The sequence below is a fragment of the Asterias rubens genome, chromosome 12 (assembly GCF_902459465.1).
Source record: "Asterias rubens chromosome 12, eAstRub1.3, whole genome shotgun sequence".
NCBI classification, from domain to species: Eukaryota; Metazoa; Echinodermata; class Asteroidea; order Forcipulatida; family Asteriidae; genus Asterias; species Asterias rubens.
Window position 1 is genome coordinate 8,522,881 of NC_047073.1, and position 20,548 is coordinate 8,543,428.

The 20,548-nt window shown below is 41.0% G+C and overlaps 1 protein-coding gene and 50 non-coding genes across 51 annotated transcripts in view; all 51 read left to right on the plus strand.

Annotated features, from left to right (window-relative positions):
• LOC117297535 (vitellogenin-6-like) overlaps window positions 1-7,716 on the plus strand; it is a 29,360-nt gene extending 21,644 nt beyond the window's left edge. The window contains exons 24-33 of the mRNA XM_033780627.1: window positions 131-301; window positions 889-1,065; window positions 1,905-2,078; window positions 2,714-2,827; window positions 3,162-3,357; window positions 3,961-4,121; window positions 5,140-5,358; window positions 5,586-5,831; window positions 6,545-6,698; window positions 7,285-7,716. Coding sequence (XP_033636518.1) covers window positions 131-301; window positions 889-1,065; window positions 1,905-2,078; window positions 2,714-2,827; window positions 3,162-3,357; window positions 3,961-4,121; window positions 5,140-5,358; window positions 5,586-5,831; window positions 6,545-6,698; window positions 7,285-7,568 — 1,896 coding nt within the window. The 3' untranslated portion in view covers window positions 7,569-7,716. The remainder of the gene's footprint in view (window positions 1-130; window positions 302-888; window positions 1,066-1,904; window positions 2,079-2,713; window positions 2,828-3,161; window positions 3,358-3,960; window positions 4,122-5,139; window positions 5,359-5,585; window positions 5,832-6,544; window positions 6,699-7,284) is intronic.
• Window positions 7,717-12,375: 4,659 nt separating this feature from the next.
• Window positions 12,376-12,449, plus strand: Trnat-ugu. Its single transcript has one exon. It is a non-coding gene; the product is annotated as a tRNA-Thr (tRNA).
• Window positions 12,450-12,532: 83 nt separating this feature from the next.
• Trnak-uuu lies at window positions 12,533-12,605 on the plus strand. The gene has a single exon. It is a non-coding gene; the product is annotated as a tRNA-Lys (tRNA).
• Window positions 12,606-12,693: 88 nt separating this feature from the next.
• Trnat-agu lies at window positions 12,694-12,766 on the plus strand. The gene has a single exon. It is a non-coding gene; the product is annotated as a tRNA-Thr (tRNA).
• Window positions 12,767-12,843: 77 nt separating this feature from the next.
• Window positions 12,844-12,916, plus strand: Trnak-uuu. Its single transcript has one exon. It is a non-coding gene; the product is annotated as a tRNA-Lys (tRNA).
• An 85-nt stretch (window positions 12,917-13,001) lies between these two features.
• Trnat-agu lies at window positions 13,002-13,074 on the plus strand. The gene has a single exon. It is a non-coding gene; the product is annotated as a tRNA-Thr (tRNA).
• A 77-nt stretch (window positions 13,075-13,151) lies between these two features.
• On the plus strand, window positions 13,152-13,224 carry Trnak-uuu. Its single transcript has one exon. It is a non-coding gene; the product is annotated as a tRNA-Lys (tRNA).
• An 85-nt stretch (window positions 13,225-13,309) lies between these two features.
• On the plus strand, window positions 13,310-13,382 carry Trnat-agu. Its single transcript has one exon. It is a non-coding gene; the product is annotated as a tRNA-Thr (tRNA).
• Window positions 13,383-13,459: 77 nt separating this feature from the next.
• Window positions 13,460-13,532, plus strand: Trnak-uuu. The gene has a single exon. It is a non-coding gene; the product is annotated as a tRNA-Lys (tRNA).
• Window positions 13,533-13,616: 84 nt separating this feature from the next.
• On the plus strand, window positions 13,617-13,689 carry Trnat-agu. The gene has a single exon. It is a non-coding gene; the product is annotated as a tRNA-Thr (tRNA).
• Window positions 13,690-13,771: 82 nt separating this feature from the next.
• On the plus strand, window positions 13,772-13,844 carry Trnak-uuu. Its single transcript has one exon. It is a non-coding gene; the product is annotated as a tRNA-Lys (tRNA).
• Window positions 13,845-13,930: 86 nt separating this feature from the next.
• Window positions 13,931-14,003, plus strand: Trnat-agu. Its single transcript has one exon. It is a non-coding gene; the product is annotated as a tRNA-Thr (tRNA).
• A 77-nt stretch (window positions 14,004-14,080) lies between these two features.
• Trnak-uuu lies at window positions 14,081-14,153 on the plus strand. Its single transcript has one exon. It is a non-coding gene; the product is annotated as a tRNA-Lys (tRNA).
• Window positions 14,154-14,237: 84 nt separating this feature from the next.
• On the plus strand, window positions 14,238-14,310 carry Trnat-agu. The gene has a single exon. It is a non-coding gene; the product is annotated as a tRNA-Thr (tRNA).
• Window positions 14,311-14,393: 83 nt separating this feature from the next.
• On the plus strand, window positions 14,394-14,466 carry Trnak-uuu. Its single transcript has one exon. It is a non-coding gene; the product is annotated as a tRNA-Lys (tRNA).
• Window positions 14,467-14,552: 86 nt separating this feature from the next.
• On the plus strand, window positions 14,553-14,627 carry Trnat-agu. The gene has a single exon. It is a non-coding gene; the product is annotated as a tRNA-Thr (tRNA).
• A 190-nt stretch (window positions 14,628-14,817) lies between these two features.
• Trnat-ugu lies at window positions 14,818-14,891 on the plus strand. Its single transcript has one exon. It is a non-coding gene; the product is annotated as a tRNA-Thr (tRNA).
• Window positions 14,892-14,974: 83 nt separating this feature from the next.
• Trnak-uuu lies at window positions 14,975-15,047 on the plus strand. Its single transcript has one exon. It is a non-coding gene; the product is annotated as a tRNA-Lys (tRNA).
• An 88-nt stretch (window positions 15,048-15,135) lies between these two features.
• Trnat-agu lies at window positions 15,136-15,208 on the plus strand. Its single transcript has one exon. It is a non-coding gene; the product is annotated as a tRNA-Thr (tRNA).
• A 77-nt stretch (window positions 15,209-15,285) lies between these two features.
• On the plus strand, window positions 15,286-15,358 carry Trnak-uuu. Its single transcript has one exon. It is a non-coding gene; the product is annotated as a tRNA-Lys (tRNA).
• Window positions 15,359-15,442: 84 nt separating this feature from the next.
• On the plus strand, window positions 15,443-15,515 carry Trnat-agu. Its single transcript has one exon. It is a non-coding gene; the product is annotated as a tRNA-Thr (tRNA).
• An 83-nt stretch (window positions 15,516-15,598) lies between these two features.
• Window positions 15,599-15,671, plus strand: Trnak-uuu. Its single transcript has one exon. It is a non-coding gene; the product is annotated as a tRNA-Lys (tRNA).
• An 85-nt stretch (window positions 15,672-15,756) lies between these two features.
• Trnat-agu lies at window positions 15,757-15,829 on the plus strand. Its single transcript has one exon. It is a non-coding gene; the product is annotated as a tRNA-Thr (tRNA).
• An 83-nt stretch (window positions 15,830-15,912) lies between these two features.
• On the plus strand, window positions 15,913-15,985 carry Trnak-uuu. Its single transcript has one exon. It is a non-coding gene; the product is annotated as a tRNA-Lys (tRNA).
• Window positions 15,986-16,071: 86 nt separating this feature from the next.
• Trnat-agu lies at window positions 16,072-16,146 on the plus strand. Its single transcript has one exon. It is a non-coding gene; the product is annotated as a tRNA-Thr (tRNA).
• A 190-nt stretch (window positions 16,147-16,336) lies between these two features.
• Window positions 16,337-16,410, plus strand: Trnat-ugu. Its single transcript has one exon. It is a non-coding gene; the product is annotated as a tRNA-Thr (tRNA).
• Window positions 16,411-16,493: 83 nt separating this feature from the next.
• On the plus strand, window positions 16,494-16,566 carry Trnak-uuu. The gene has a single exon. It is a non-coding gene; the product is annotated as a tRNA-Lys (tRNA).
• Window positions 16,567-16,654: 88 nt separating this feature from the next.
• Window positions 16,655-16,727, plus strand: Trnat-agu. Its single transcript has one exon. It is a non-coding gene; the product is annotated as a tRNA-Thr (tRNA).
• A 77-nt stretch (window positions 16,728-16,804) lies between these two features.
• Trnak-uuu lies at window positions 16,805-16,877 on the plus strand. Its single transcript has one exon. It is a non-coding gene; the product is annotated as a tRNA-Lys (tRNA).
• Window positions 16,878-16,961: 84 nt separating this feature from the next.
• Window positions 16,962-17,034, plus strand: Trnat-agu. The gene has a single exon. It is a non-coding gene; the product is annotated as a tRNA-Thr (tRNA).
• An 83-nt stretch (window positions 17,035-17,117) lies between these two features.
• On the plus strand, window positions 17,118-17,190 carry Trnak-uuu. The gene has a single exon. It is a non-coding gene; the product is annotated as a tRNA-Lys (tRNA).
• An 85-nt stretch (window positions 17,191-17,275) lies between these two features.
• Trnat-agu lies at window positions 17,276-17,348 on the plus strand. Its single transcript has one exon. It is a non-coding gene; the product is annotated as a tRNA-Thr (tRNA).
• An 83-nt stretch (window positions 17,349-17,431) lies between these two features.
• Window positions 17,432-17,504, plus strand: Trnak-uuu. The gene has a single exon. It is a non-coding gene; the product is annotated as a tRNA-Lys (tRNA).
• An 86-nt stretch (window positions 17,505-17,590) lies between these two features.
• Trnat-agu lies at window positions 17,591-17,665 on the plus strand. Its single transcript has one exon. It is a non-coding gene; the product is annotated as a tRNA-Thr (tRNA).
• A 190-nt stretch (window positions 17,666-17,855) lies between these two features.
• On the plus strand, window positions 17,856-17,929 carry Trnat-ugu. The gene has a single exon. It is a non-coding gene; the product is annotated as a tRNA-Thr (tRNA).
• An 83-nt stretch (window positions 17,930-18,012) lies between these two features.
• Trnak-uuu lies at window positions 18,013-18,085 on the plus strand. Its single transcript has one exon. It is a non-coding gene; the product is annotated as a tRNA-Lys (tRNA).
• Window positions 18,086-18,173: 88 nt separating this feature from the next.
• Window positions 18,174-18,246, plus strand: Trnat-agu. The gene has a single exon. It is a non-coding gene; the product is annotated as a tRNA-Thr (tRNA).
• A 77-nt stretch (window positions 18,247-18,323) lies between these two features.
• On the plus strand, window positions 18,324-18,395 carry Trnak-uuu. The gene has a single exon. It is a non-coding gene; the product is annotated as a tRNA-Lys (tRNA).
• An 84-nt stretch (window positions 18,396-18,479) lies between these two features.
• Window positions 18,480-18,552, plus strand: Trnat-agu. Its single transcript has one exon. It is a non-coding gene; the product is annotated as a tRNA-Thr (tRNA).
• An 83-nt stretch (window positions 18,553-18,635) lies between these two features.
• Trnak-uuu lies at window positions 18,636-18,708 on the plus strand. The gene has a single exon. It is a non-coding gene; the product is annotated as a tRNA-Lys (tRNA).
• An 85-nt stretch (window positions 18,709-18,793) lies between these two features.
• Window positions 18,794-18,867, plus strand: Trnat-agu. The gene has a single exon. It is a non-coding gene; the product is annotated as a tRNA-Thr (tRNA).
• A 77-nt stretch (window positions 18,868-18,944) lies between these two features.
• On the plus strand, window positions 18,945-19,017 carry Trnak-uuu. Its single transcript has one exon. It is a non-coding gene; the product is annotated as a tRNA-Lys (tRNA).
• Window positions 19,018-19,101: 84 nt separating this feature from the next.
• On the plus strand, window positions 19,102-19,174 carry Trnat-agu. The gene has a single exon. It is a non-coding gene; the product is annotated as a tRNA-Thr (tRNA).
• Window positions 19,175-19,257: 83 nt separating this feature from the next.
• Window positions 19,258-19,330, plus strand: Trnak-uuu. Its single transcript has one exon. It is a non-coding gene; the product is annotated as a tRNA-Lys (tRNA).
• Window positions 19,331-19,416: 86 nt separating this feature from the next.
• On the plus strand, window positions 19,417-19,491 carry Trnat-agu. The gene has a single exon. It is a non-coding gene; the product is annotated as a tRNA-Thr (tRNA).
• A 190-nt stretch (window positions 19,492-19,681) lies between these two features.
• Window positions 19,682-19,755, plus strand: Trnat-ugu. The gene has a single exon. It is a non-coding gene; the product is annotated as a tRNA-Thr (tRNA).
• An 83-nt stretch (window positions 19,756-19,838) lies between these two features.
• Trnak-uuu lies at window positions 19,839-19,911 on the plus strand. The gene has a single exon. It is a non-coding gene; the product is annotated as a tRNA-Lys (tRNA).
• An 88-nt stretch (window positions 19,912-19,999) lies between these two features.
• On the plus strand, window positions 20,000-20,072 carry Trnat-agu. The gene has a single exon. It is a non-coding gene; the product is annotated as a tRNA-Thr (tRNA).
• Window positions 20,073-20,149: 77 nt separating this feature from the next.
• On the plus strand, window positions 20,150-20,222 carry Trnak-uuu. Its single transcript has one exon. It is a non-coding gene; the product is annotated as a tRNA-Lys (tRNA).
• An 84-nt stretch (window positions 20,223-20,306) lies between these two features.
• Window positions 20,307-20,379, plus strand: Trnat-agu. The gene has a single exon. It is a non-coding gene; the product is annotated as a tRNA-Thr (tRNA).
• An 83-nt stretch (window positions 20,380-20,462) lies between these two features.
• Trnak-uuu lies at window positions 20,463-20,535 on the plus strand. Its single transcript has one exon. It is a non-coding gene; the product is annotated as a tRNA-Lys (tRNA).
• The last annotated feature ends 13 nt before the right edge of the window (window positions 20,536-20,548 follow it).

Below are 20,548 nucleotides of genomic sequence, written 5' to 3' on the forward strand. Positions count from 1 at the left end.
GCACCTCTGCAAATACTGCGGATGCTGTCGATTTGGAAGCCTGATAAACCGCACAGTCTCATGTAAATTCAAAACATGTCGGTGAATAGCTTCATAATGTTCATGTTAACTAATTATATTTATATTTTAGATCAGCACCATGGGAAGCCAGCCCATCCGTGAGTTGGTCAGCCGGATCAGTTTGGACCAGCAGGATGAGTTCTACAAAGCTGTCCGCATTGATGTTCTCACCAACAAGAAGACATTCATCAGGGATCCCATTCGTCAGGACCAATTCCAGGACACCATTGATGAAGTCAAGGTAAGAAATTTTCCTCTTTTGGGCGGAAAGATATTTTAATGTCTCAAGAATTCAACGCTTTTACTTGGTGCAAAACTAACCTTTAACAGGTATCTGGTATCTTGCTCTAAGTGCCATTGATCCCAGTGTAAGGCCGTGCACGAAATGGCGACTTCGGCTACAGCTACGGCTAGATCAGCGCGTCTGCCAGTGTTGAAGAGTAGGCAGACCCGCACCATCTAGCCGTAGCTGTAGCCGAAGTCGCCATTTCGTACACGGTCCTCACCGAGACTTAGGCTGCATGGTGGTGACATCGGAGTCCACAAGCTTTGCTCATTTGTAGATTTTTTTCAGGGCAATACAGGCTTGAAATACCCACTGGTCCACTGGGGACAGAGTCTGGTAGTGTTAACACTACGCTTGTCATGGCCGAGCGGTCTTGTTCACCGGACCAAAGCTCTGGTGTTGTCAGCAGCAGGGTGTGGGCTCGATACTCGGTCTTGGTGATGAAGATGATGTCAACTCCAAAAGCATCTCTACTGCATGTATTCCAAATCGATCCATTCTTCTTAAATTTCTAGCCCAGTTTTGTATGTATTTGTTCGCAGACTCTCTGCATCCAGAGTGAGATGGAACACCCAGCCTACGCCATGACTCTCCCAACTGAGGAGAAACTGGAATCATTCGAAGGACTTCCAGATGTACCAAAAGATCCCAAAGTCCTCTTCAAGTTCAACACCCAGTGGGGAAGAAGCTGTATGACTGACCAGAAGATTCAGCTTAAGGTACGATTCCAAAATGATTGGTCTTAACAGGGAGCTGCTAAGCACAAACAATTTCTTAGCATGAAATGTTTGCCTTGATAAAAACCGGATTACCACCAAAATGTCCACATGATTTTCAGGATAAGCAAACAACAACTGAATACCAGTAACAAGCAATATACAACAAATGGAATTTTGGTTGGTAAACCTGTTTTTATCAAGGAAGAAATTTCATGCTGGGCAAATATTTGTGCTTAGCAGCTCTGTTAAATTGGGCCCAGGTGGCCTTTAAGACGCTAATTGGAAGGAGACATCTGAGTCTGAATCTGAATCAAGCCCGGTTCATACTTCTTGCGAATGTGAATGCAAAGCGAATTTTGACAACACATGGGTGTTTTCTCAGCGAATGTTTCGCAGGAGTTGAGCACAAGTCAACTAAAGCAAATTTTTTGTTGCAAATTTGTGACGACAAAATCTGCATAAAATTAAATTGAATTAAATTAAATTAAATAAGTTATTTGAAAAGATATATAAAATAAAATAAAAAACAAACACAATAAGAGGGCGGCTGAGGGCGGAGCATGCAGGAGGAAAACAAAACCAAATGGGAACGACAACCATAAGGGATAAAAAACAAGGACAAATCATGCGGGTCAGGGGTAACAAAAGTAAACCAAATTACTGTTGCTCGGAAGCATGCTGCCCATACATGACAGCACACCATGATGGTTGCCAGTGTTGCATGGACTTAAATTTCACACAGAATCCTCTGTGCACCAATCATGCGCTTCGGGATATGCATATAACCAATTGAAGACAACCTGATTTGTGACCATGATTTTCTGTCTCTTTTTTGACAGGCCCGTGTTGAGAGATCAGAGGAGCAGAAGAAACGTCTGAGTGAGGAAACCCCATACAAGATGGAGTGCATGCAGGACCTTAGAAACGGCAACAAGTACACCGAGGCCTGCAAGAGATTCCGTCTGGAACGTGAGGAACTCCGCGCTGTTCATGCTGAACTCACTCACAATGAGGTATGTAGGTTTCATCAGGGCCCATTTTTCATAAAGCCTGTATGCACAACTACTTGCTAAGAACCAGAAAATCTTGCTTAGCAAAAACAGGTTACCAGTCAAGATTCCATAAAGTTGACATTGTTGCGACTGGTGCCCCACTCATTTTTTGTTTTTAGCTAAGAAATTTGATATTCTGCTTAACAGTATTATGAAATTGGGCCCGGATCAAGACCCAATTAATGGCTCTATTTACCATTAGGAAAGAGATGGCACTTACAGAAGCAGGGAATTTCGGTCTTACAAGGGCAGTGGGGACGTTCTTTCTGATGAAATTACCATAGACAAGCTTTTTGCAAATACCCATGATTGAGGTGCATGCTGGTCTAGCTAGCGATCAAACTTTATCACTAGCTAGACCAGCATGCACCTCATGCCACGCTACTCGCACGTACCGAGTACTTGCGATAATTATGGTCTATGGCCCAAATTTCTGGCAAAAAGTTCTTTGGACATAAGCATGGAATTCCCCAGTGGACAAAACAAAACACTTTGAACTGTTGTTAAAATGAGCAAACGGTGTCTGTGGTGAGGAGTATGTCTAAAATCACACCCATATCTTGAATATGACAAATTATTTATTGTTCCATTCACAGAAAACGAGCAGGGTGTACTTGGAGGCTTTCTACCAGGGCATTCAGATGGTGAAGAATATGCTTTGGCAGAACGTCAGGACAAAGCAGGCTAAAGTATTCAATCTGGACAAGACGGTGAGTTGTAGGAATAGAATATAATAATAATAATAATAACACAGCATTTGTAAAGGCGCAATGTATAAATCTGATAGTAAACCATTTAAAGGCGCCGGTCAAGATGGAAAAGAGGGAATTGTCAAATGGTAGGGAAAAGCAAGTGTGAACAGGTGTGTCTTCAGTTGCTGCTGAAAGAGGGAGATATTGTGTATTTGCCTGGGGTTTTCAGGAAATGAATTCAAGAGCCTTGGTAGCACATGACCTGAGAAGACCTTTAAAAGATATATTGCAGTGAAATTCCGTCTTTCAATGAACTGTTTAAAAAATTGTACAATTTCTACATATTTTTTAGGTCCTCTTCACTGGGGAGATGGAGGAGAACAAGAAGAAGTTCAACATGACCATCAAAGACATCACAGAAGATATCCACTTCAACCGTGTCTGGATCCCGATGATGGTCCAGGATTCTCAGATTGTGGCCCCCTACAATATGCAGAAGCGCATGGTCCAGAGCTACGGACAGGAATGGCTGAGCGGACGTAATATCAGTGAGTTGGTTTATCTAAAGAATGATATTTTTACTACTTTAGTATGATTTCTAATTTTGTTGTTGCCCTTCTGTGAATAAATAGCCTGAAAAGTTAATTAATGGAACATGTTGCCTTGGATCAGACGAGTTGGTCTATAAAAAGCGTTTATAACCGTTTGTTTTAAAATGCATATAGTTGGAAAGATGTGTTAAAAGTAGAATACAATGATCCACACAAATTTGCCTCGAATTCGCGTGGTTTTCCTTTTACTGTGCAAACTTACACGGTCGGCCATTTATGGGAGTAAAAAAATTTGACTCCCATAAATGGCCGACCGTGTTAGTCGATGAGGTCATGGTCTTTGTGAGAGTAATGGTCTTTGACAATTACCAAAGGTGTCCACTGCCTTTAGTGCCTCATCCTTCGATGCAATAGCAGCAAAAATTAATTTAAGCATCAAGTAATATGACTGTGATTTTTCGACAGAACTTTTAGCACTGAATATACAGTGCTAACACACATTGGTGTATATGGGTAAAAACCAAAATGAATATTTTATCCACAATGCAAACTTAACATCTATTAGCATCAATTAAACTTCAATATGTTTTATTTCTTCAGATCAATGCAAGGCTCTGAGGAATAACTCCATCATCACCTTCGACAAAGTCTTGTATAACTACGAGATGAGCAAGAATGAACACATTCTGTCCAAGGATTGCTCCAACCAAGAACGCTTCGTCATCCTCAGCAAGACCCATGAACAGGACAGCACCAAGAAGGTTTGATGCTAATCTTATTGCAATCAATCCGACATAAGCCTTCCGAAGGGGTACGCCCTGGTGTTCCTGGCTGTGGCTGCTTAATGCGCAGTATCACCTTGTAAACCCTTATAAAGTACTAACTAATTGGGTCTCAAAATTCATCACTGCAATAATCTTTCTGAAAGTTTGTATACTCAGCGCCTTGAGTACCTTGTTTGGTAGATACGCGCGCTATATAAGACTTTGTTATTATATTACTGTCTGACCATTCTATTTCATCCACTCTGGGACTGTTGATAGACTTAAACGTATTCAATGACCGGGGCCCAATTTCATAAAGCCTGTTAGCTCAAAAATTTGCTTAGCATGAAATTTCTTTCTTAATAAAAACAGGGTTACCAATCAAATTACCATGTGATTTTCAGGATGAGCAAGCAACAGCTGTATGCCAGTAACAAGCAATATGCAGCAAATTAAGATTTGGTTCGTAATATTGTATTCATTAAGAAAGAAATTTCATGCTAAACAAATTTTTTTGCTGACAGGCTTTGTGAAATTGGGCCCATCCAGGACCCTTTAAAGTGCGTGAGTTTGTTTCTTTCACCAGTTAAAAGTAACGTACGTGGGACCAAAGTGGTCCCCAAAATGTTTGATATTTATACGCACAGTCTATTGTGAATGCAAATTGCATTGATACGGTTTTTTGTATGCACCAAGGCAATACGTACATTCGTACCATCTGTTCTGTGCACAGCAGTGCCACTAAGCACAGCCTGTGAGAAAGAATGCTTTCAAATGGTTTGTCAACTCACTGCAAAATATTACCAAGATGATGAGATTTGTTAGTGTTCATTATACTATACAAATTATGATGGATTCATATGAGTGCGCTGTCGCAAAATATATTCACAAATTGAAAATCGGAACTAATCCATGTCAGAAGACAAAGTGAAGTGAAATGGAAAAAAAAAAATTCTGTTGTTTATTATTGTTGTTATGGTTATTGATTATGTATTGATTGATGTACTATTTATAGGTTGTTACCGTCTACCTGGACAACACCAGGATTCAGCTCATTCCGGATCCAACCACTCAAGAGGTCATCATTAAGGTCAACGACACCAATACTGAATTGCCGGTCTTGCACAAGCTGATCATTAAGGAAGACGAAACCATGAAGAAGGTTCCGATCGACACCCCAGAGATCCACATCATGACTGTGGCCCCAGAGAAAGATTACACCACCGAACCCAGGGTACTTGAATTTAAATCATTCTGGAAAAATACTTCATAGGCACGGCAGCCAGTTTCACAAAACGCTAGGATTAATCCTATCTTGAGTTAGGACGAGTAACTCGTCCTTACTAAGGATTAATCTTAAAGGTTTTAATAGGGTATATGGTTTTGTACTGTTAAGGCAAATAAAACAGTAATAGTAATGATAAAAACATTGCTTCTTTTTGCTCTGTACTTGCTTCACAGCCTGTTGACATGTCAGACAGTGCAAGCTCACAAGAAGGTTTCGTTTTCAGCGAGCTGGAGTACCATCTGTGGGACCAGATGAGAGAGCACATCAAGAACGACACTGCCGCCCCAGCACAGAACCTGACCCGCGAGCCCAAGACCCTGGTCCAGATCGTCCGCCCCAAGCTCGGAAATTCTATCATGCTGTTTGCTCCGGAGCAAGAACTCAAAGTCTTCTTTGATGGACACAACATCAAGATTGAGGTGAGTGTGGAGTATTGGTGGTGGGAGGAGTTATAGGGTGCATTCGATTAGCTTCCCTTTGTCGACCCCGCGGTGCTCACTCGGTGTGAGCCCCTGACAAGAGCTAATCGAACTACAACTCACCCTCCCATGGTGACGTCATGCACCTGGGGACAGCTCCTAAAAAGTGACCCACTCCACAAGCAGGACACTTGGGGCTGACCGTGTGAGCCCCTGGAATGACGTCAAAGCTATTCGAACGCACCGGGGGAACACCCAGAGAAGCTAATCAAAGCTAATCGACCCAGGGAAGCTATTCGAACGCACCCAATGTAGGGTCTATTGTTTTACCCTTCTGATACAGAAAGCAGAAAATGCTGCTTAGCAAATTCCTTTGCTAAGTGAGGTGCCATGCAGTCACAGCAATGGTAAATGTACGATATTTATTGGTATACTGTTTTTGCTTTTTCTAAGCAAGAGTTTTTCTGTGCTTAGCAAGATTTTTGTGCTTACATGCTTTATGAACTTGGGCTCTGTGCTTCAGTAATGGACTTGTGCTGTTGTTGAAGCTTCAGTGAGTCCTAATGGTCCAGTGGTTAGACTGCAGGCACAAGGTTGTGGATTTGAATCCTACCAAGCTAACCGCTGATTTCACACCGACTACAATAAGTGTTGTCGTCTGACCTCTGGGCATTTTGCAATGAGCTGCATTTCTCTGTATTGATTATTTACAGCTGGCCCAGAAGTACAAGGATTTCCAGTGTGGTTTGTGCGGAGACTTCAATGGTGAGACCAGCGAGGAGTTTGTCGGACCAAACAGAGAGGTGTACAAGTGGCCCCAACAGTATGGACGTAGCTTCCAGGTCGCTTCTGAAGACCACGCAAGAGGTAAGAAAAGAGTCTTGCAAAAAGTGGTATAATTTTGTGGGGGACAGGACATTTGCTAACAGCTGCTCCTCGTTTGTGGAATGTGTTACCACTGCATATTCAAACATCTAGTTCCAGATGCTATTAATTTAAAGAGTGCTTACCAAATGTATTAACCAATCAAACGCGCACCGGACGCGAAAGTGTTGAGCACCGCGCGCCATTTGCTGCGGTGTCTTCATTGCCTACATTGTGCACAAAAATACCACACATTTGGTAATTTTCAATAGAGGGCGCTACCAATTTTCTTTCATCGGATTGGTCTATACCTTAAAATAGTATATACTATGAATATCTAAGTAGTGAACAGATATGGTTTTTTTGTAAGCGTCATGGTTAATGTTTTTCTGTCACAAATTTGTTGCCTGTGTGTTTAATACATTTGATATTTCATTTTTTTTATTTTTATATAATAGTAATGTTTTTAATGACTATTTTGTAAACTGTACATTTCGGCTTTTAGCCGCTGTATTGCAGTGTTTTAATACATAAACCATGAATATATAATATAATATAATATTTATTTTATTGTCTTTTTTGCTTACAGTCGACGAATGCGCACCCATCATGGAGTTTGCCTTGGATAGAGATATCTGGCTGACAAAGATCGACCAATCCACCTGCATCACCAAGACCCCGGTACCCAGGTGCCCCGAAACCTGTACCCCCATCGAGGAACAGCCGATCGACGTTGATTTCGTCTGCACCAGGCAGAAGGGAATCACCAACCCCTTCGAGGGACTCACCCGCGAACAGATCATCAACAAGTACGGTTACAAGCGTCCCGACTACAAGAGGACTCTAGAGATGGCTGTGAAGTGCAGGAACTAGACATCTGCCTGCCGGACAGACACCCACCAGGAGACGAATCTGCAAATTCATGTGCTACGTAACTCACCAGGGATCAATTTCATAGAGCTGCTTATACAGAAAAATATTGCTTAACAATTGTCTGCGCTAAGCAAAAATGAGTAGGATACCTGTCACAAATTGTACATGTGACATGGCAGTTTGGTTGGTAATCTCCTTCTGGTAAGCATAATGTTGTTGTGCTTAGCTAGTTTTTTTGTGCTTAAACAGCTCTAGATGTCCACTCCTTAGGCATTTGCAAAATCCGAAAAATAACTTCTGTTCATGCAGGCGTTAGAGCAAGTTATCGGACAAAATAATGCAAAGAAGCCCCTCCTGTACTTGCCACCGGGAAGAAAGGTGTAGCTATAATTAAGCACTATTACTGTTTTGTTCTCCATGGCTGCAACTCTTTTTCCCCTCAGTTTAATATCACTGTTGGCCCAAACATTGTACCATCAGCCTTTGATGTGCAGCAGAATTAACTTGGTGAGTTTCGTAGAACATAACTTGTTTGATGCAATTTGCAATATCCGCATGTAATTTGTGTATGTTTAACCTGATGATTTCAATTTCTAAAGGAAATAAAATTGGTGTAGGGCTTTACCATTTATGTATTTGTTTATTAAATGCCATCAAAGATAATTGTCAGCCACGCTAAGCTTTGATTAATTTAGCAGTTAAAACTTATTGGTTTGTTAAGTCTTGTTAAGCTTATTCTTCAGCGTTTGCTTATTAATATGTGTTTGTGCTTATTAATTTGTCTAACTAATATAAACATGTCTTCATAGCCTCATTAATATTTCTGATGTAAATTAATTAATACATGTACTGGAAATTGGATTTGTAATAGGAAAACTTAAAGCAGCAATCTTAAATGTGTACTTTTTTTATTTTTTTTTTGTTTTGTGCTAATAAATAAACAATTTATTTATCAGACCTGAACGAATGATATCCATTGATGTTTTTGTCATATTATCCTGTCTGCTTGGTACATTCTTCTTCGTATTTAGTTTGGGTTCGAACAAAGGAAAAATGACTTGAGCGGAACTTGGAACTAATGGTTTAACATACTGGCCCTCGACCAACTGAGTTATCTACCCCTATATTGGCGGTCTCCCTCTTTGTAAATGTCTTTGTTCCGATGCTTTTTTCTTATGTATCCTAAACACAAGAAATAGAATAAGTTGTTGCAAAATGCTTACCAGCCAAAAGGACCTATGGTATAAATGCAAACAAAATGGTTAATGGCTTGAGGTCGATCTCACAAAGAGTTGGGACTTGTCCTAGGAGGTATAAAAAAACGTATGGCTCGTCCTAAGTTAGGAAGAGTAACTCGTCCTAACTCAAGATAAGATTAGTTTTAACTCTTTGTGAATTCCACCCCTGATGTTTTAACCCTAGCAGGGTAAGACTCTGCTAGGGTCGAAATATCAGGTAATTGACTATTTTGTGCATTATTTTAAACCTCTCCAAGTACATCAAGTCCACCGTGTTACTTTTTCTGTACTGCTTGTTTAGAGGATGGAGGGTTTTGAATCATCACATTTTCCCTGATTTTTGTAATTTTTTTCAAACAATAGTTAACCCATGGAGGGAGAAATACTCTCTAGGTCCACCCGCCTACAGGTAACCTCAATTTTCTCAATGTTTAGACTTACATGTAGATAAGATAAGAATACCTGACCCGGTGATGAGCTTTTGTTATTTTGGGCTCTCAGTCCTCACCTGAACCCCTCCCTAAAATATATATATATATATCTTCCCCGTTGTTTGTAAATTAACAACTTTGGCTATATCGACCTCTTTTTTTCTGGATGCCTTTCCATAGTTATTTGCTCCACACAAAGGTCCAAATCTAGTAGGGAGTTGGGCTTGGCTTTCGATCCAAGCCGGACCTTCTTCAGAGGCATACACAAGCACGAACAACACATTTATAGCAAAACAAGAGGAACAAAGTATTATAGGAAGTCATCCATAAAAAACGGGACATTTATAGCCAATCAAAGCTATTAACTTACAAACAAGTTATATATAAATAGTTCCTAGTCATGGGCTTGTTCCTATAGTTTCCTTTCCCCATTGTTCTCCAAGAAAATTGCTCAGCTCTGTGGTATGCTTTGTAATCTTTACTAAATTAAACACCAAAAGAATTGTTTATGACCAGAGCCCAATTTCATAGAGGTGCTTAAAGGCAGTGGACACTGTTGGTAATTACTCAAAATAATTATTATCATGAAACCTTACTTGGTAACGAGTAATGGGGAACGGTTGAAATTATAAAACATTGTGAGAAACGGCTCCCTCTGAAGTGACGTACGTTTTCGAGAAAGAAGTAATTTTCAACGAGTTTGATTTCGAGACCTCAGATTTAGAATTTGATGTATCGAAATCAAGCATCTGAAAGCACACAACTTCGTGTGACAAGGGTGTTTCCTCTTTCAAAGTCTTGCAACTCCGACGACCAATCGAGCTCAAACTTTCACAGGTTTGTTATTTTATGTATACAATGAAATACACCAAGTGAGAAGACTGGTCTTTGATAATTACCAATAGTGTCCAGTGTAAACGAGAGCAGGATACCATCACAAATTGTGCATGTGGACTTAACAGTTTGTTTGGTTACCACGTTCTAGTCTGCTTATCTACTTTCTGTGATTGAGCAGCTCTTGGAAGTTGGGCATTTATGACAGTCTTGCTCGAAGGCTTTCTTTTTAAAGGCTTTCTTCTTAGCCTTCGAGATACTCTCTGCTAAGGTCGAAACGTCTGGCCATTCATTTGGGTGTTGTTTGCATTCAGGCTTATTACCATAGGTCCGTTTTGTTGGTAAGCAGATTGCAACAGCTAATTCTATTTTCTCAATTGAACTGGACACAGATAACCGAAGTTAAAAAAAAACCTTATATTTATCCACTTAAGCATTAGAAAGACGAACATCCGAAGGAAAATGAGTGGTTCTGAAGCTGGATTATTCGATTAATAACCAAAAAGTCTACCAAAACATCAACCAATTATGCAACCCGTATTACCTGTTATGCAAGTACTTCTTGAACACGTAAACATTTTACATGGAGACACTTCAGCTGGTAAAATCAATGCAAAACAAAAAAGTAAGTTCAACTTTGGTTCAAGTTGACCCCAAACAGTAACAATGGTTCAATAATCACCTCCATTATGGTCCAACAATCTAGAAAGACAATGAAAACCCTGTTGTTTGATGACATCATAGAGCAAGGATGACATTAACTGTTTGAAGTCCAGTTTCTCTGCCGAATGGGTTAAATAAACAGCTCTGTGGGCGTAATGAGTCGGCAGAAGCTTGAAAGTAAACAAACAAATGATACTTTTCACAAAATGTAATATTCATTGTCTTTTTGCAATGATGCAACTCTGCTATTGTATGTAAATCTTTAAGGAGGGACTCCAAGGTCAAGGTTTGTTGGGGACCCATTCCAGCAGATGGATTCCTTAGATAAAAATGGGGGGAAATTGATCTCTAACCTTGTGTCATATAATGGTGTAAAATGCCACCTTGTTTAAAGGCACTATGTACACAATTGGTAATTATACTGAAAATTATTGTTTGCATAAAAACTTACTTGGCCTAAGCAATGGAGAGTTGTTGATAGTATAAAACATTGTGAGAAACGGCTCCCTCTGAAGTAACATAGTTTTTGAGAAAAAAGTATGGTAATTTTTCAGTAAAGTATGTGAATTGATTTGGAGACCTCATCGGAAAGCAGACAACTTCGATCGAGTTCAAATATCCACAGGTTATGTTGTGCATGTTGTTGACATAGACCAAGTGAGAATACTGGTCTGTGACAATATTACCAAAGGCGTCCAGTGTCTGTAATACCCTTTTTGTCAAAACCAAAAAGTGTTCAATGACGGCACATTTCAAATTGTGGTCTGTACAATTTCTACAGGGCATTTTCAGTTTATTCCCGAATTTTGGTGATGTTTCGTGAAGCATTGAACTTGTCCGCAATCGGGCGCCAACAGATGTGTTTGTTGCTTCTGGCGTATACAAACTATTCATGAATATTCATGATGTTGATTTAAGGTTGCGTTTGAAAGAGTTAGGTGGAGCCTGTACAAACATCTAATTTGGGCAACTGTGTATAGTCGTTTACGACCACGCCCTACCACGGACAACATCATGGGGATCGGACTTGCATAGTCCTAACTAGGATGATAAGTCAAATATGATTTGTTTATTGGTTATTAAAACATATGGCTAGTCCTCTGTTCTCCTATAAGACTAGTCTTATAGGGACTGGACACTTTTGGTTATTACTCAAAATAATGGTAAGCATAAAAACCTACTTGGTAACGAGTAATTGGGAGCTGTTGATAGTATAAAACATTGTGAGAAACGGCTCCCTCTAAAGTAACGTAGTTTTTGAGAGAAAGAAGTAAATTCTCAGTAAAATATTTGAATCGACTTCGAGACCTCACGCGTGAGGTCTCAAAGAAAGCACACAACTTCGCGTGACAAGGGTGTTTTTCAGCCATTATTAACTCGCACCTTCGACGACCAATTGAGTTCAAATGTTCACAGGTTTGTTAATTTTGTGCATAATGTTGTGAGAAGACTGGTCTTTGACAATTTTATTACCAAAGGTGTCCAGTGTTTTTAACTGTGAACACCCTGTTCTGTAATCCTTTGACTGAAGCTTGAGATTCGAAAGTTTAGTTGAAACCAAGCTATAGGCCTTTTTACCCCATTCTGTTCAAAGTAAAAATTAATCACATGTTTATAAAATAACAGCATTTGATAGCATCTGGCGCCGTGGCTTAGTTGGTTAAAGCGCCTGTCTTGTAAACAGGAGATCCCCGGTTCAAATCCGGGCGGTGCCTTTTTGTTTTAAACAATACAGTTTCCGCCTTGACGCTTTCTGGTCAAAATCTTTAAACTTGGCTTTGAATGTATATTCTTCAGAGCCCGGTTAGCTCAGTCGGTAGAGCATCAGGCTTTTAATCTGAGGGTCAGGGGTTCAAGTCCCCTACCGGGCGTTGTTTGTCTGGTGACAAACAAAATAGTTTAGCTTCCACATTTTGCTATCGACAATAGCTTATTTTAAATCGCATTTTGTATATTATAGGCGCCGTGGCATAGTTGGCTAAGCGCCTGTCCAGTAAACAGGAGATCCCCGGTTCGAATCCGGGCGGTACCTTTACATTTATCCTTTTTAAGACTCTTTTATTGAGAAGTAGCAAGATTCAAAGCTTGAAATTAACTATTATAACCAGAGCCCGGTTAGCTCAGTCGGTAGAGCATCAGACTTTTAATCTGAGGGTCAATGATTCAAGTCCCCTACCGGGCGACCGTGGTTTCACTTTTCAACATTTTTTGAATGAATATCATGCTAGAAACATTTTTTACTACAATCAAATGAAACTTCGTCAAGAGGCGCCGTGGCATAGTTGGCTAAGCGCCTGTCCAGTAAACAGGAGATCCCCGGTTCGAATCCGGGCGGTACCTTTACATTTATCCTTTTTAAGACTCTTTTATTGAGAAGTAGCAAGATTCAAAGCTTGAAATTAACTATTATAACCAGAGCCCGGTTAGCTCAGTCGGTAGAGCATCAGACTTTTAATCTGAGGGTCAATGATTCAAGTCCCCTACCGGGCGACCGTGGTTTCACTTTTCAACATTTTTTGAATGAATATCATGCTAGAAACATTTTTTACTACAATCAAATGAAACTTCGTCAAGAGGCGCCGTGGCTTAGTTGGCAAAGCGCCTGTCTAGTAAACAGGAGATCCCCGGTTCGAATCCGGGCGGTGCCTTTACATTTATCCTTTTTAAGACTCTTTTATTGAGAAATAGCAAGATTCAAAGCTTGAAATTAACTATTATAACCAGAGCCCGGTTAGCTCAGTCGGTAGAGCATCAGACTTTTAATCTGAGGGTCACGGGTTCAAGTCCCCTACCGGGCGACCATTGTTTGTCTTTTAAAAAAAATGTGAATGAATATCACGCTAGGGACATTTTTACTACAATCAAATAAAACTTTGCTAACGGGCGCCGTGGCTTAGTTGGTAATGCGCCTGTCTAGTAAACAGGAGATCCCCGGTTCGAGTCCGGGCGGTGCCTCATGTTTTAACCTACCCTTTGAACTAGCCATATTTGTATACTTGTCATTTCATAACGTGTTTCTTATTGAGAGTCTGTCAGAGCCCGGTTAGCTCAGTCGGTAGAGCATCAGACTTTTAATCTGAGGGTCAGGGGTTCAAGTCCCCTACCGGGCGACCATGGTTTTAACTTTTCAACATTTTTTGAATGAATATCATGCTAGAAACATTTTTTACTACAATCAAATGAAACTTTGTCAAGAGGCGCCGTTGCTTAGTTGGCAAAGCGCCTGTCTAGTAAACAGGAGATCCCCGGTTCGAATCCGGGCGGTGCCTTTACATTTATCCTTTTTAAGACTCTTTTATTGAGAAATAGCAAGATTCAAAGCTTGAAATTAACTATTATAACCAGAGCCCGGTTAGCTCAGTCGGTAGAGCATCTGACTTTTAATCTGAGGGTCACGGGTTCAAGTCCCCTACCGGGCGACCATTGTTTGTCTTTTAAAATATTTTTTAATGAATATCACGCTAGGGACATTTTTACTACAATCAAATAAAACTTTGCTAACGGGCGCCGTGGCTTAGTTGGTAAAGCGCCTGTCTAGTAAACAGGAGATCCCCGGTTCGAGTCCGGGCGGTGCCTACAGGTTTTAACCTACCCTTTGAACTAGCCATATTTGTATACTTGTCATTTCATAATGTGTTTCTTATTGAGAGTTTGTCAGAGCCCGGTTAGCTCAGTCGGTAGAGCATCAGACTTTTAATCTGAGGGTCAGGGGTTCAAGTCCCCTACCGGGCGACCATGTTTTCACTTTTGAAATTTTTTTGGAATGAATATCATGCTAGGAATATTTTTTACTACAATCAAATGAAACTTTGTCAAAAGGCACCGTGGCTTATAGTTGTTAAAGCGCCTGTCTAGTAAACAGGAGATCCCCGGTTCAAATCCGAGCGGTGCCTTTTTTCTCAATTATTTTCTCAATGTACATTTTTTTTCGGCCGCAAGAAATACACCCTGTTCTGTAATCCTTTGACTGAAGCTTGAGATTCGAAAGTTTAGTTGAAACCAAGCTATAGGCCTTTTTACCCCATTCTTTTCAAAGTAAAAATTAATCACATGTTTATAAAATAACAGCATTTGAGAGCATCTGGCGCCGTGGCTTAGTTGGTTAAAGCGCCTGTCTTGTAAACAGGAGATCCCCGGTTCAAATCCGGGCGGTGCCTTTTTGTTTTAAACAATACAGTTTCCGCCTTGACGCTTTCTGGTCAAAATCTTTAAACTTGGCTTTGAATGTATATTCTTCAGAGCCCGGTAAGCTCAGTCGGTAGAGCATCAGGCTTTTAATCTGAGGGTCAGGGGTTCAAGTCCCCTAACGGGCGTTGTTCGTCTGGTGACAAACAAAATAGTTTAGCTTCCACATTTTGCTATCGACAATAGCTTATTTTAAATCGCGTTTTGGATATTATAGGCGCCGTGGCATAGTTGGCAAAGCGCCTGTCCAGTAAACAGGAGATCCCCGGTTCGAATCCGGGCGGTGCCTTTACATTTATCCTTTTTAAGACTCTTTTATTGAGAAGTAGCAAGATTCAAAGCTTGAAATTAACTATTATAACCAGAGCCCGGTTAGCTCAGTCGGTAGAGCATCAGACTTTTAATCTGAGGGTCACGGGTTCAAGTCCCCTACCGGGCGACCATTGTTTGTCTTTTAAAAAAAATGTGAATGAATATCACGCTAGGGACATTTTTACTACAATCAAATAAAACTTTGCTAACGGGCGCCGTGGCTTAGTTGGTAATGCGCCTGTCTAGTAAACAGGAGATCCCCGGTTCGAGTCCGGGCGGTGCCTACAGGTTTTAACCTACCCTTTGAACTAGCCATATTTGTATACTTGTCATTTCATAACGTGTTTCTTATTGAGAGTTTGTCAGAGCCCGGTTAGCTCAGTCGGTAGAGCATCAGACTTTTAATCTGAGGGTCAGGGGTTCAAGTCCCCTACCGGGCGACCATGGTTTCACTTTTCAACATTTTTTGAATGAATATCATGCTAGAAACATTTTTTACTACAATCAAATGAAACTTTGTCAAGAGGCGCCGTGGCTTAGTTGGCAAAGCGCCTGTCTAGTAAACAGGAAATCCCCGGTTCGAATCCGGGCGGTGCCTTTTTGTTTTAAACAATACAGTTTCCGCCTTGACGCTTTCTGGTCAAAATCTTTAAACTTGGCTTTGAATGTATATTCTTCAGAGCCCGGTTAGCTCAGTCGGTAGAGCATCAGGCTTTTAATCTGAGGGTCAGGGGTTCAAGTCCCCTACCGGACGACCATGTTTTCACTTTTGAAATTTTTTTGGAATGAATATCATGCTAGGAATATTTTTTACTACAATCAAATGAAACTTTGTCAAAAGGCGCCGTGGCTTATAGTTGTTAAAGCGCCTGTCTAGTAAACAGGAGATCCCCGGTTCAAATCCGAGCGGTGCCTTTTTTCTCAATTATTTTCTCAATGTACATTTTTTTTCGGCCGCAAGAAATACACCCTGTTCTGTAATCCTTTGACTGAAGCTTGAGATTCGAAAGTTTAGTTGAAACCAAGCTATAGGCCTTTTTACCCCATTCTGTTCAAAGTAAAAATTAATCACATGTTTATAAAATAACAGCATTTGAGAGCATCTGGCGCCGTGGCTTAGTTGGTTAAAGCGCCTGTCTTGTAAACAGGAGATCCCCGGTTCAAATCCGGGCGGTGCCTTTTTGTTTTAAACAATACAGTTTCCGCCTTGACGCTTTCTGGTCAAAATCTTTAAACTTGGCTTTGAATGTATATTCTTCAGAGCCCGGTTAGCTCAGTCGGTAGAGCATCAGGCTTTTAATCTGAGGGTCAGGGGTTCAAGTCCCCTAACGGGCGTTGTTCGTCTGGTGACAAACAAAATAGTTTAGCTTCCACATTTTGCTATCGACAATAGCTTATTTTAAATCGCGTTTTGGATATTATAGGCGCCGTGGCATAGTTGGCAAAGCGCCTGTCCAGTAAACAGGAGATCCCCGGTTCGAATCCGGGCGGTGCCTTTACATTTATCCTTTTTAAGACTCTTTTATTGAGAAGTAGCAAGATTCAAAGCTTGAAATTAACTATTATAACCAGAGCCCGGTTAGCTCAGTCGGTAGAGCATCAGACTTTTAATCTGAGGGTCACGGGTTCAAGTCCCCTACCGGGCGACCATTGTTTGTCTTTTAAAAAAAATGTGAATGAATATCACGCTAGGGACATTTTTACTACAATCAAATAAAACTTTGCTAACGGGCGCCGTGGCTTAGTTGGTAATGCGCCTGTCTAGTAAACAGGAGATCCCCGGTTCGAGTCCGGGCGGTGCCTACAGGTTTTAACCTACCCTTTGAACTAGCCATATTTGTATACTTGTCATTTCATAACGTGTTTCTTATTGAGAGTTTGTCAGAGCCCGGTTAGCTCAGTCGGTAGAGCATCAGACTTTTAATCTGAGGGTCAGGGGTTCAAGTCCCCTACCGGGCGACCATGGTTTCACTTTTCAACATTTTTTGAATGAATATCATGCTAGAAACATTTTTTACTACAATCAAATGAAACTTTGTCAAGAGGCGCCGTGGCTTAGTTGGCAAAGCGCCTGTCTAGTAAACAGGAAATCCCCGGTTCGAATCCGGGCGGTGCCTTTTTGTTTTAAACAATACAGTTTCCGCCTTGACGCTTTCTGGTCAAAATCTTTAAACTTGGCTTTGAATGTATATTCTTCAGAGCCCGGTTAGCTCAGTCGGTAGAGCATCAGGCTTTTAATCTGAGGGTCAGGGGTTCAAGTCCCCTACCGGACAACCATGTTTTCACTTTTGAAATTTTTTTGGAATGAATATCATGCTAGGAATATTTTTTACTACAATCAAATGAAACTTTGTCAAAAGGCGCCGTGGCTTATAGTTGTTAAAGCGCCTGTCTAGTAAACAGGAGATCCCCGGTTCAAATCCGAGCGGTGCCTTTTTTCTCAATTATTTTCTCAATGTACATTTTTTTTCGGCCGCAAGAAATACACCCTGTTCTGTAATCCTTTGACTGAAGCTTGAGATTCGAAAGTTTAGTTGAAACCAAGCTATAGGCCTTTTTACCCCATTCTGTTCAAAGTAAAAATTAATCACATGTTTATAAAATAACAGCATTTGAGAGCATCTGGCGCCGTGGCTTAGTTGGTTAAAGCGCCTGTCTTGTAAACAGGAGATCCCCGGTTCAAATCCGGGCGGTGCCTTTTTGTTTTAAACAATACAGTTTCCGCCTTGACGCTTTCTGGTCAAAATCTTTAAACTTGGCTTTGAATGTATATTCTTCAGAGCCCGGTTAGCTCAGTCGGTAGAGCATCAGGCTTTTAATCTGAGGGTCAGGGGTTCAAGTCCCCTAACGGGCGTTGTTCGTCTGGTGACAAACAAAATAGTTTAGCTTCCACATTTTGCTATCGACAATAGCTTATTTTAAATCGCATTTTGGATATTATAGGCGCCGTGGCATAGTTGGCAAAGCGCCTGTCCAGTAAACAGGAGATCCCCGGTTCGAATCCGGGCGGTGCCTTTACATTTATCCTTTTTAAGACTCTTTTATTGAGAAGTAGCAAGATTCAAAGCTTGAAATTAACTATTATAACCAGAGCCCGGTTAGCTCAGTCGGTAGAGCATCAGACTTTTAATCTGAGGGTCACGGGTTCAAGTCCCCTACCGGCGACCATTGTTTGTCTTTTAAAAAAAATGTGAATGAATATCACGCTAGGGACATTTTTACTACAATCAAATAAAACTCTGCTAACGGGCGCCGTGGCTTAGTTGGTAATGCGCCTGTCTAGTAAACAGGAGATCCCCGGTTCGAGTCCGGGCGGTGCCTACAGGTTTTAACCTACCCTTTGAACTAGCCATATTTGTATACTTGTCATTTCATAACGTGTTTCTTATTGAGAGTTTGTCAGAGCCCGGTTAGCTCAGTCGGTAGAGCATCAGACTTTTAATCTGAGGGTCAGGGGTTCAAGTCCCCTACCGGGCGACCATGGTTTCACTTTTCAACATTTTTTGAATGAATATCATGCTAGAAACATTTTTTACTACAATCAAATGAAACTTTGTCAAGAGGCGCCGTGGCTTAGTTGGCAAAGCGCCTGTCTAGTAAACAGGAAGATCCCCGGTTCGAATCCGGGCGGTGCCTTTACATTTATCCTTTTTAAGACTCTTTTATTGAGAAATAGCAAGATTCAAAGCTTGAAATTAACTATTATAACCAGAGCCCGGTTAGCTCAGTCGGTAGAGCATCAGACTTTTAATCTGAGGGTCACGGGTTCAAGTCCCCTACCGGGCGACCATTGTTTGTCTTTTAAAAAAATTTGTAATGAATATCACGCTAGGGACATTTTTACTACAATCAAATAAAACTTTGCTAACGGGCGCCGTGGCTTAGTTGGTAAAGCGCCTGTCTAGTAAACAGGAGATCCCCGGTTCGAGTCCGGGCGGTGCCTACAGGTTTTAACCTACCCTTTGAACTAGCCATATTTGTATACTTGTCATTTCATAATGTGTTTCTTATTGAGAGTTTGTCAGAGCCCGGTTAGCTCAGTCGGTAGAGCATCAGACTTTTAATCTGAGGGTCAGGGGTTCAAGTCCCCTACCGGGCGACCATGTTTTCACTTTTGAAATTTTTTTGGAATGAATATCATGCTAGGAATATTTTTTACTACAATCAAATGAAACTTTGTCAAAAGGCGCCGTGGCTTATAGTTGTTAAAGCGCCTGTCTAGTAAACAGGAGATCCCCGGTTCAAATCCGAGCGGTGCCTTTTTTCTCAATTATTTTCTCAATGTACATTTTTTTTCGGCCGCAAGAAATACACCCTGTTCTGTAATCCTTTGACTGAAGCTTGAGATTCGAAAGTTTAGTTGAAACCAAGCTATAGGCCTTTTTACCCCATTCTTTTCAAAGTAAAAATTAATCACATGTTTATAAAATAACAGCATTTGAGAGCATCTGGCGCCGTGGCTTAGTTGGTTAAAGCGCCTGTCTTGTAAACAGGAGATCCCCGGTTCAAATCCGGGCGGTGCCTTTTTGTTTTAAACAATACAGTTTCCGCCTTGACGCTTTCTGGTCAAAATCTTTAAACTTGGCTTTGAATGTATATTCTTCAGAGCCCGGTTAGCTCAGTCGGTAGAGCATCAGGCTTTTATTCTGAGGGTCAGGGGTTCAAGTCCCCTAACGGGCGTTGTTCGTCTGGTGACAAACAAAATAGTTTAGCTTCCACATTTTGCTATCGACAATAGCTTATTTTAAATCGCGTTTTGGATATTATAGGCGCCGTGGCATAGTTGGCAAAGCGCCTGTCCAGTAAACAGGAGATCCCCGGTTCGAATCCGGGCGGTGCCTTTACATTTATCCTTTTTAAGACTCTTTTATTGAGAAGTAGCAAGATTCAAAGCTTGAAATTAACTATTATAACCAGAGCCCGGTTAGCTCAGTCGGTAGAGCATCAGACTTTTAATCTGAGGGTCACGGGTTCAAGTCCCCTACCGGGCGACCATTGTTTGTCTTTTAAAAAAAATGTGAATGAATATCACGCTAGGGACATTTTTACTACAATCAAATAAAACTCTGCTAACGGGCGCCGTGGCTTAGTTGGTAATGCGCCTGTCTAGTAAACAGGAGATCCCCGGTTCGAGTCCGGGCGGTGCCTACAGGTTTTAACCTACCCTTTGAACTAGCCATATTTGTATACTTGTCATTTCATAACGTGTTTCTTATTGAGAGTTTGTCAGAGCCCGGTTAGCTCAGTCGGTAGAGCATCAGACTTTTAATCTGAGGGTCAGGGGTTCAAGTCCCCTACCGGGCGACCATGGTTTCAC